The sequence below is a fragment of the Geospiza fortis genome, unplaced genomic scaffold (assembly GCF_000277835.1).
Source record: "Geospiza fortis unplaced genomic scaffold, GeoFor_1.0 scaffold68, whole genome shotgun sequence".
Taxonomy (NCBI): Eukaryota; Metazoa; Chordata; class Aves; order Passeriformes; family Thraupidae; genus Geospiza; species Geospiza fortis.
In genome coordinates, this window is record NW_005054489.1 from 1,107,867 (window position 1) to 1,118,964 (window position 11,098).

The following is an 11,098-nucleotide window of genomic DNA, read 5'->3' on the forward strand; positions in this document are numbered from 1 at the left end:
TGCTGTAGTTCTTATCAGGCATGCAGTGACATTCAATAGCCTGTTATCAGCAGATGTCCCCCCTGGAGGGAGGAGTGGTTGTGGCAGAGATAAAGAAACCTGCCCACTGAACAGAAGACAACTGCCATACAAATGGCAAACAGAATACAATTCTATCTAGAATACAATAGAATAACAGAATAGAATAAAATAAAATAGAATAAATAAATAAAATAAAATAAATAAATAAAATAGAATACAATTTGCTTGGCAATCCAGGACACAAGCCCACAGCCACTGCAAGAGGAACAGAAAGGGCTGTGGGCATCTCCAAACAGTGCCACTCTGAGAGGTTTAAAATCAGCTGGGAATAATGGGAAGTTTGGATGGTTTTGCCTAAGAGAGCAGAGAATTTTAGTGCCACTCACCTGGTTTGTGTCTCCCCACAGTGAAACCCATGACTCCCAGATGCTCTGTGCCTAAAGCTGTCCCTGTTGGCAAGTCAGCCTCTCTTCACTGCCATGAGAATGAAGGTTTCCCCAAGTCCACCTACAGCTGGTACCGCAACAGCGAACCTCTGTCAGCCGACAGCAAATCCAAACCCCACAACTCCTCCTACACCCTGAACCCTACCACAGGCACTCTGGTAATGCCCTGACACACCTGATCAAGACTTGTTTGGCTAGACAGGTTATCTTTAAGGCTGCTTGTAAATTCAGAGAAACATTGCTTGGCTTTCAAGGAATGAATAATTTGAAGGGGGTGAGGTGTGCCAGGGTCTGGGCGAGCTGGGAGAGGGAGGATTGATGGGAGAAGATCTTAGCAGAGATGCGTTTTTATACACATTTTTATTCCCTCACAGTGCCTCGTTTCTCATGTCACATCCCTCCCCTTTGTCCCTTTTCCCTCCCCAGGTTTTCCATGCAGTGCACAAAGGTGACACAGGTCGTTACTCCTGCATAGCAACAAACGAGGCTGGCTTTGCCAAGTGTGAGGAGCAGGAGATGGAAGTCTGTGAGTGGCTCTCTACAGAATTTTCATCAATGCTGGCTGATTTATCACCATAAATAAACTGCCATCACCATCAGGATTGGGGGGGGACATCCTACAGCATTAAATCTTCCCTGCTTTCTCATAGCCCCAAACATAAGGAGATAAAAATAATCTGAAAATGCAGGGAAACGTCAGATTGTGAACAGATTTAATCTTGAAGTCAAGGACTCACTAGTTCCCTGTGAACTATTGCTTAAAAGACTTGAGAGATGGCATTTTAGTGTGTGTGAAGCTGGAATGTGGCTGCTGCCCTGAAGAAACACTGAGCTGGTGTCTCTCTTTGGCAGATGACCTCAATATTGGTGGGATAATCGGGGGAGTCCTGGTGGTCCTTGCAGTCCTGGTGCTCATCACTTTTGGGATCTGCTGTGCCTACAGAAGGGGATACTTTGCAAATGGCAAAGAGAGTGGGGAAAGGTAAGCTGGGCTTCTTGGACAACTGAAGGGTGCCAAAATTAGTGGCTAAAAGGAATTTCAGTGCCTAATTCCCCACCAAAGTCCTCAGGCCAAGCCAGTCCCTGAGGCATCCAATGCCCTGCTGTAAAACCCTGCAGCATCCAGGTTTATTTCATGGAATCATCAGAGAATCCCAGAGTGAATTGGGACCTTAAAGACCATCCAGCCTTGGACAGGGACATTTTTCACTAGACCAGGCTGCTCAGAGCTCCATCCAGCCTGGCCTGGGACACTTCCAGGAATGGATGGCATTTTCCTAAGGGAGAATTGTGGTGTGGATGAGAGAGCTGTGCTCTGATATTCACTCTCATCCTTTGCATGGGAAGGGGGCCCAGCACAATTAAATGCCTGCAGGTGTTTGTCCAGCAGCTCCTGTGCTGTTGGCATAACGAGGGCCATGGTTTAATCATCTCAGCTCACTGCCTAATTAGTCTGAAGCATCAGGACATGCATAGGGAATGGATGCAGCAGAGCAGGCTCTCCACAGAAAGTCTCACTAGTTGTGGGTACCTAAATTTGGGATGAAAAACAGCCGTTCTGGAGCGCAGATGAAAATGTTAAAAACAACAGCATTAGCATCAGAGACAAGCCTCGATGTCCTTACAGAGTCTGGAGAGGAGATAATATATGCAAAGCCAAGATTCTCACCAGATAGATTTGTTCTGTGCTAAATGTTGCTTTTCAGCACAAGTCCTGTCTTGTTTTTCTCATTGGTTTCGTTTGTTTTTCAGAAAAAGCTCTAAATATGCCATTTAAATGCAGCTGAGGGTTGGCATTCACTGGACTTGACAGTCTTGTATAAATCCTGAGTTCCTGTGGGATTGCAAACAAGTGGTGCTTCCTTGTAACTAAGAAAAATGCTGAAGGCTTCTGGCAGTGAAGGATTAAAATGAACTTTATAATTGCTACAGGAAACAGAGCAGGAGGCACAGAAAGGCAGTGACAGACACCAAAGCAGCAAAGCCCAGAAAGAATCCGTTTATCTCTTTGCAGAGTTTTAGGGAAACACACAGCAGTCTTCTCGCCCTGTGCTGAAGGGGAATTTAGACAAAATCCCAGTCATGGTAAATGATGGAATAAACACAGACCTCTCATTTGAAAAACAAACTGGGTTTCTCTCTGCTTGCTTCTCACTCAGCTCCTCCTCCTCATTTCCATCTTTCCCAGCACCTCCCCTCCAAAACCCTGCAGTTTTCCTGTCCCAGAAATGAGATTTTTTTTCCCCTTTCTTTCAGCTACAAGACTCCAGCAAAGCCCGATGGCGTTAACTATATCCGGACAGATGATGAGGTAACAACAAATGCTTTGCATTTCCATCTCTGGCAGGAGAGGAAGAGGGTGGGCAGAGGACGAGGCGCTGGGAGGGCCCACAGACTTTGTGAGAGTGGGCTCCCCTCCTCAGCAGGGCTGGGGAACAGAGGGAAAACAGAAGGGTGAGGGCTGAGTCATTTCCTTAGAAATGAAGAGCAGTTGAAGCTGCCTGAAGTGACTGATGCCAGGAGCTATCAGAGGCAGCTCTGCTCTGAGTTATCTCGTGGCCTGACCCCCCCTTAGGATGAGTTTCATTGGATTAAGTGGGCAGGACGTGATGCTTTTACCAGAGAATTTGTATTTTGGGATTTGAGTAGATCACTGAGCTTAAGAGCAGAAAAAGCCTCTCCCATTAGCAGAGATATCAGTGAGGGAATGAGAAAGTCCCTGCCACGCCTTGGTGTGTGAGGAGGATGAGGGGAGGAGCACCTGGCCAGGGGAACTGGTACCTCCCTCTCCTTCCCAGTGGGAAATGGGAGCTGCCTGGGCATGGTTACACAGCTTGGATCCACCTTTTGGGGGCAGCAGGAACAGAGAGCTGCCTGGAAAGCTGCTGGATCCTTCCTACATCCCAAACTGTTTCGTTGCAGGGCGACTTCAGACACAAATCTTCATTTGTCATCTAAGACGCCAAAAGGAAATTGCAAACCAGCAAAAGCAAGTGTGAAAATACCTCCTCCAGGAACTCAAAGCAAGAGCAAAAGATGAATTAAGTGCGCTTGGAAGAGTTTGGAACACACAAGAACTCGATAGCTAGCTATCTGTATATCTTTTTTTTCTTTGCCAAAGTTTAAAGTAACTCCTCACTGCCCAACTCGCGTCTCCCCTGCCTCTGGAGATACCAACAGGATCACCCAAACCTGTCCTTGGACTGAGGAAGGGTTTCAGTCCTTCCCAAGAGACTGGGCTGTGTGAAGTTTGTGGAATTGCCTTCTCTCTGTGCTGCAGGGACACGGCCACAACGTGCAAACCCAGCAGGGGCACAGCATTAGGTAAACCTGTAGTAGACATGAGCAGCAATGTGTTAGCAGTAGACAAAAAAAGGTGCTGATACAGCAGTAGATGGACTTCAGAGAGTGAGATCTGGGGGATTTCCTCCCAGCAGCTCATTGCCCAGGCCCGGCTGGTGACTTTTCCACATCTGTGATTGTCCTGCGCTTGGCTCTGCTCGGGTGCCCGGCCACCAGTGACAGTGAAACCACCACTAATGCCCTCAGCCCTTGTGTAAATCCCCAAATGCTTTGTTTAGCAGGACCCCAGGGCAGGGCAGTGCCTCTGCTCCCTGCCTGGCAGGGCTCCTGCACCCAGGTAACCCCTGGTTCTAATCTGCACAAAGCAGGCTTGGCTCCTGCGTCCTTCCGTGGGCAAAGAGGCTTACAGGGGAGGCAGGGAACCACTGCTAAGACATCCCTTTCAGGAAAATTAAAGCCAAATAATTTCCTGGGCTAAGATTGCCATAAAAGGTACTGAGAGATCCTCCAGCTTTTTTTACCTTCTCCGTTTATTTTGTAAAACCCCCCACCTTCTAAATTTTTTGCAAATATCTATTTTGATTACTTCAGAAAAGGTAACATTTCTATTTAAAAGTGTAAATATGTGATGCCAGCAGTGTTTGAGTAACGGAGCTATTTTTTTACTGTTGAAGCTACAGGAGAGGAGCTCACACGTTGCTATAGTGTGGCACTGTCAGAGCATATCAGTATTAGTGCAAAGTGTAACAAAAAGCTGCAGGTGGAACAGCATCTCTTTCCTCTTCAGCCAGCTTCAGCCATTTCCTTGTCACAAGAGGTCTTACCAGACACAGAACAGAGTCACTCAGGGATAGTTTTTGTAAATTCATGGCAGGAGCTACCAACTTTTTTATATGAAAAAAAAAAAATCTTTTCTTGCTGATGACCAACTTTATTTTTGTCATTGCAAGAAATAACCAGGATGGCTTTTGGACTCAGTTCCAAAGAGGTGACAGAGTGACTTCAGTGTTTGCTGCCCCTCTGCAAGTTCCCTAAAGCACTAACACAGTGTGACAGCTACAGCAGCTTGGCAGGTTCAAACCACATGGCCAAGGCCACTGTTTCTGGGGCTAGGAAAGCAAAAGTTCAACACAAAAGCACTTTTACAGTGTCAGATGAATTTTTTCTCTAGATGGTAAAGGAAAAAAAAAAAAGGCAAACCAACCAACTTTGGTTCTCTTGGCTTTAGAGAATGATGGGGAATATTTTGTTTCCCAAAATATCCATGTTGGTAGTGTTGAACAGCACTGGGTGAGACCAGGCTGCAAGATGTGAATGCAACACTAGGACTGTGCTGTGGTTTAGGAAGTTTTTTAATGTAGCAGAATTTAGTGCTCTTGTATTTCCAATATGAATTGAGTTGTCTTAACTTTTCCTGTATACAGTATTTTGGATACTTGACAATTTAAAAGGACTGTCAGTGTTATTTTTTTCGTGTTCTGCTTTACTCTGCTTTGTCTCCTAGAGCCCTCGCTGGACATGCCATTGCTGCATTTGTTCCACCCCAACAAAGCATTGCCACTTGTCCCTTTGCCAGGGGAAGCAAAGACAAGGATGGGGCAGCCCCAGCCAGGTGTAAACTCACACATCACCACTATCCTGCAGCTTCTCCCTGGTTACCTTCTTAATGCCAGCTCTTCATCCAACCACCCAGTGCTGATTGCTGCCTCTAATCGTTCTGACATTCCTTTGCACCCTCTGGGCATCCACTGCTCCTCTGTGCTGCTTTCAGGGTACCTCAATAAAGGAGAGAGAGGAAAGGGTTGGTCCAGGGTAGCTCTGGGAGCACAATCTGCAGCCCCACCAAAGGCAGCCTTCGTGTGACAAACCAGCAGAGCTAGGAATCCAAACTTCTTTTTATTTTTTTTCCCAGTTCTAAAATGCACAGTGGCATCTCTAACGAGAGAAGGGGGAGAGGATCCCCCCCCACCCAGCTCGTGAGAGCTGATGGATGAATTCATTGTATCATTGTGAATAATATTCAGGTTTGTACTAATGTATTACCTTTTAACTTTGCCAAGAATGTTTTACATAAATACCAGGCTATAAAGCGTTCTTGTAGGGGTTTTTGTTTGGGCTTGGTGGTGGTTTTCAAACAGCCAAATTATGGGAAACTCCTGTTTTCAATGCAGTGAAATAAGGGAAAGTCTCTCCTGTCAGAGCACTCACAGTGGATGGAGGTGACAAAGTCCAGGGCTGTTTATCAATTTATTCTTGGACATTTGCTCCTGGTTCTTCTCCAGAGAAGACAGGTTAAAACTCACAGGGCTCATCTCAGATACTGCTCGAGGACAAAACTAAAAGTAGGAAATAGAAGATCCTGGTTTACCCTTCAGAGTGGTTAAATAATAGCTGAAGGCAGGAGAGAAGGGACAGAAATAAATGGTTTGGCCATAGCTTCAGCCAAAGCCATTCCATACATCCTCTGTTCTCTGACTTTGATTTTAGGAATAAAATTTGACCTCACTTGAAGGGTTCTCTGATCTTCAAAAGAGGGCAGGGAAAGTGGAGGCAAATGTTGGGATTCCAGTGCAGGAGGAAAGTGCCTCTGTTTCCACTCCTGCAGCAAATCCTGCTCCGTGCTGGGGCTGGTGTCTGTCAGGAATAAAACAGATCCCAGCTCCGGGTTTCAATGAAATCTAGGCCATGAGCTCTGTGATAAAAGCTCAAAACAGAAAAACTTCAGTGAGGTGCACGTGGCCATCAGGGAGACTCAGGAAGGGTCAGATTTACCCAGGATATTTATGATAAACAAGGCACTTACCCACCTTGTCTGAGTCACTCATACCCTGCTTGCAGCCAAGTCAAAGCCTCTATTTAAAAGCTGCTGGCCCAACAATAATCGAACTGAGGGCCCAAGATACCAATGACGTGGTGGAAGAGACTGAGAAGCTGTAGAAATCTACAGGGAAAAAAAGAAATCATTTCTCTGTCAGCTGAAGAAAAGGGGAGACGCCGTGGGTGGAATTAATTCTGCAACCATTTATTTTCATCAAATGCTAATAGTTGGAAATAACACAGTTCAAGAATGGAAATATTCCATATAAAAAGAACATTAAGGCTGTTCATACACACAGGAGTTTGCACAACAAATAAGAAGTGATGTAGCGTGCAATTACCAGATTTAGGGGTGTGGCAGTGACAAGCTGTTTCACCTTTTTTCAAATTAAAGCAACTCTATTATAAAGCCAAGAGGGACAATGAGGGATTGGGTGAGCAAACCCAGCCACTCACTGCCCTGCAAGCTGTGATAAATGAATTTATTGCCAAGCTCGTGGTGACATCATGCCCTTACTTTTCCAAATGGCCAAATTACACATCCAGAGAGTGAAAAGCCACCCTCCTTTCACCCTGCAGCTCTGAGCCCTGCAGTGTGAAGAGCAGCACTTACAACCCATCCCTGTGCTCTGCAGGCTTTGCCCATCTCCAGGACAGTTCTGGGCAGAGCCAGCTCAGAGCAGACGAGGCGGGATGAGCATCCACAGCCGTTTCCAATCCATGGGGCAGGTCAGGAGCCCGGTGGCTGTGCGCAGCTCTGGGGGCAGGCTCAGGTGTCTGCCCTCGGGGTGGCTCTGCGCTGGGAGCGCCGCAGGGGCCCCGCCTGGCTGCTCCTCCGGGCTGGGGACTCCACCTTCCACTCCCTGGGGCGGCACGGGCTGCAGGAAGGAAGGAGAACAGCCCTGCATTTCCAAACCCTTGGCCAACCCCTCTGCAGTGCCTGCTCCAGCCCCTCTCTGCCTGTTCCATCCTCTCTTTCTCCCTGCAATGCCTGCTCCAGTGTTTCTGCCTGCAGTGGATGTTCCAGCCTTTCTCTATTCCTGCAATGCCTGCTCCAGTGTTTCTGCCTGCAGTGGATGTTCCAGCCTTTCTCTATTCCTGCAATGCCTGCTCCAGTGTTTCTGCCTGCAGTGGATGTTCCAGCCTTTCTTTATTCCTGCAATGCCTGCTCCAGTGTTTCTGCTTGCAGTGGATGTTCCAGCCTTTCTCTATTCCTGCAATGCCTGCTCCAGTGTTTCTGCCTGCAGTGGATGTTCCAGCCTTTCTTTATTCCTGCAATGCCTGCTCCAGTGTTTCTGCCTGCAGTGCCTGCTCCAGCCCCTCTTTCTCCCTGCAGTGGCTGCTCCAGTGTTTCTTTCTGCCTGTAGAGCCTGCTCCAGCCCCTCTTTCTCTCTGCCTGTTGCATCCTCTCTTTCTGCCTGCAGTGCCTGCTCCAGCTTCTCTCTCTCTCTCTCTGCCTGTTCCAGCCCCTCTCTGCCAGCAGTGAGTGCTCCAGCCTCTCTCTGCCTGCAGTGGTCCAGTGTTTCTTTCTGCCTGCAGTGGATCTTCCAGCCCCTCTCCCTGCCTGCTCCAGCCCCTCTCTCTCTGCCTGTTCCATCCTCTCTCTCTCCCAGCAGTGCCTGCCCCAGCCCTGTGCTGCGCTCACGGTTTTTCTGGAGATGTCAAACAGATGATATCCCTCGGCCCATCCTCAGCCTCTTTCTTCACTGCAAACAAAACACAATATTTTCATATTTTACAAAATGCCACAGAGTTTGGTCATTTGGGGTTGGCTTCATTTCCCCTTCCCCTCAAATAAGAATGCCAAGGGTGACTTGCCTGGAGCTGAATGGGGTGTGTGCATCATGCTGATGTAGCTGACCCCAGCACCAAAAGTCAACTCATTAATGGTCTCTGGAAATAAATAAAAAATAAAAAAATCACATATTAGCAGCCTGTGACACAGCCAGAGGGCAAAGCACACTGCTGTGCTGTACTCAAGTGTCACAGAGCAAGTAAATCCAGTTAATTGCAGACACACATATCCATCTCTTCCTCCCAGACCTCAGGGGCTCCCATCCAGCCTCAAACCCCTGTGCTGAGTGTGATGGGCACATCACCCCAAATGCCAGCCTCAAACCCCTGTGCTCTGTGATGGGCACATCACCCCCAAATGCCAGCCTCAGAGCCTCCCTGGCTGGAGGCAATCAGAGTGGCACCTTGGTCCTGTGCCCCCTGCCCTGCCGGGCACTGAAGCTCTGCCATCCCTCCCAGCAGCACATCCCACCCAGACCAGTTGCTCCTCTTACTCAAGGCAGAATCTGAAAACTGCCAAAGGCCCTGAAGAGCCACTCAGTGAGGAGCTGCCTGCAGCCAGACAAGAGGAATCACTTGACAGGGGAGCTAGGTAGAATTTAGCTTGCCTGAATAGGCCCTGGTTGTCAGCTGTCTCTTTCCTGTCACTTATCTCAGGAGAGATGTCACAATATTCAGATTTTACTTAACTCAACGCTCTGTTTTATGCTCGTGTTTCCCAGAACCTTTCACAAGGAATTAAGGTAGGAAGTGCTTTATAGGGCAGGAGTTGGAAACTCAGCTAAAAGGACTTCTCTTCACAGCTCTGTAACTCCTGCCCTGTCCTGGAAGGGAATCACTGAAGCTTAGAGCAGAAATCAAATTTGATCCATCTGCCTTAGCTCTGCCTTGCATCTCCCAGGACTGACCTATGCCAGTGACTCTGTGCAGTGTGGGTCTGAAAGAGTTACCTTGGTAAGGAGACAGTGATGGGGAAGGGAAAGAAAGGAGAAAGAAATGGTAAAGATTAAATAGAAAAGAAATGAGAAAAAAATGGGGGGAAAAAATGGGGAAGTAGGGCTTCCTTGCAGTGTGGTTATCTCCACAATAATGTACAATTTATGTACAATCCCCCTCACCCAGCTCACTGAAGCTGCTCCCAAAGCACCAAGCAGGAGCTGAGGAGCCCCAAAGACAGAAGGGAAGAGAGAACACAGCCAGAACAGCTGAAGGATGCAGCAAGAGGGGACAGCTGCTCCCAACTTCTCAAGTACAAACCTGTTTACAAAGAACTGCGTCTCCAGTAGTCTCAGGATGATATAGCAGAGGAATAAAATGTTTTATTCTGGCTGTCTGTCAGCCTGTGCCACCATACAGATGGCTCAACACACGCTGACTGAAGTGATGCTCCTGCTCTGTACAGTTTGTCTCCCTGCTGAAGGACACATGCTGCCTCCAAGCAAAGCAGGAATTCAGCTCTAGCACCACTGCAGATTAACATTTCCCCTCCTTTTTCACCATATGGTGCTTTAAGAGCAACAGCCGTGCAAGCTTCCAGGAGACCACAGCACTCAAAGAATCCTGCTCTCTAAAAACACTTCTTGCACAAAACCCCACTTTTTTTTTTTTTTGCTTATTGCTCAGGCAAAGAGAAACACTGAGGCAACAAGTGCAGCCCAGCATGGGGAAGGAAGGGCAGGGTCAGATTTTCCAGTGGCTGCTCAGGGCTGTCAGGGGTTTGCAGTGTGTGAGGGGCACTGCCACACCTCTGGGCAGGGCAGGCTGCTGAGGAAGCACAGCCACCTTCCTCTTCAGCACCCCAGAGCCAAGGAAGGAACAAAGGGCACTGTTACCTCAGCATCCCAAAATAAATTCCCCCTTGCACTGACCCTGTGAGATGCACATGGAGACACTGGACTGCGCTTTCCCATGCACAGCTTCAGGTTTCTGATCCCTTGGTTTCAGGAGCGCTCTTCCTTCCTGCAAGCCCTTAGATAAATAAATAATCCACCAGCTCCTACTCACCCTCTGGAGTGCTGATTGCTCTCCCCACCACAGCCATGGCTCCTCCACTGGACTGTTGGTTCAGACTTTGGAAGGAGCCTGGGAACAAGAAGGGAGAAAGTGAGATCTGGGATTCACTGCAGCTCTGCCTGGGGACGTGCAGAGCAGGGCAGGGCAGTGCCCACCTTGCTGGTGCCAGCTGTGCCCCTGCAGGGCAGTGCCCACCTTGCTGGCTGCCAGCTGTGCCCGCTGCCTCGGAGGAAGCTGCCAAGCTCCTGCCCACGCTCCTGCTGCGCTGCTGGCTCCTCTCCTGCAGAGCCCTCCTGGCCGAGCTGAGGATGGCCAGGGTGCTCAGGGATGCTGCCCTAGGGCACAGAGGGACAGAGGTGAGGATGGCCAGGGTGCTCAGGGATGCTGCCCTAGGGCACAAAGGGACAGAGGTGAGGATGGCCAGGGTGCTCAGGGATGCTGCCCTAGGGCACAAAGGGACAGAGGTGAGGATGGCCAGGGTGCTCAGGGATGCTGCCCTAGGGCACAAAGGGACAGCAGCTGGCATCTCCCTCTGAAAGCCCCAATGAGAGCCCAGAGGGAAGGTCTGTCCTCTCCCTCAGCATCTTCAACACCTAATAATGAGATTATGCTGCAAGACCTGTGAGTTTCAGACCACTCTCTAAAGAAAGGATCAGCAAAGCGACATAAATAAATATAAATATATAAATAAAATAAAATATAAA

The 11,098-nt window shown here is 48.5% G+C and overlaps 2 protein-coding genes across 3 annotated transcripts in view; one reads left to right on the top strand and one right to left on the bottom strand.

The window, feature by feature from the left end:
- The window catches only part of JAM3 (junctional adhesion molecule 3), a 7,960-nt gene extending 2,725 nt beyond the window's left edge, over positions 1-5,235 (top strand). The window contains exons 4-8 of the mRNA XM_031063235.1: positions 429-625; positions 894-993; positions 1,320-1,449; positions 2,724-2,778; positions 3,390-5,235. Coding sequence (XP_030919095.1) covers positions 429-625; positions 894-993; positions 1,320-1,449; positions 2,724-2,778; positions 3,390-3,425 — 518 coding nt within the window. The 3' untranslated portion in view covers positions 3,426-5,235. The remainder of the gene's footprint in view (positions 1-428; positions 626-893; positions 994-1,319; positions 1,450-2,723; positions 2,779-3,389) is intronic.
- Positions 5,236-6,769: 1,534 nt separating this feature from the next.
- Positions 6,770-11,098, bottom strand: part of NCAPD3 (non-SMC condensin II complex subunit D3) — a 35,443-nt gene continuing 31,114 nt past the window's right edge. The window contains exons 29-33 of one of the 2 annotated variants that reach the window (XM_031063225.1): positions 10,590-10,768; positions 10,386-10,463; positions 8,406-8,480; positions 8,233-8,293; positions 6,770-7,465 (exon numbers count right to left, since the gene is read on the bottom strand). In XM_031063225.1, the coding sequence (XP_030919085.1) occupies positions 7,357-7,465; positions 8,233-8,293; positions 8,406-8,480; positions 10,386-10,463; positions 10,590-10,768 (502 nt within the window). In that variant the 3' untranslated portion in view covers positions 6,770-7,356. Of the gene's footprint in view, positions 7,466-8,232; positions 8,294-8,405; positions 8,481-10,385; positions 10,464-10,589; positions 10,784-11,098 lie in introns of both variants that reach the window. The other variant, XM_031063224.1, reaches the window with a different exon arrangement.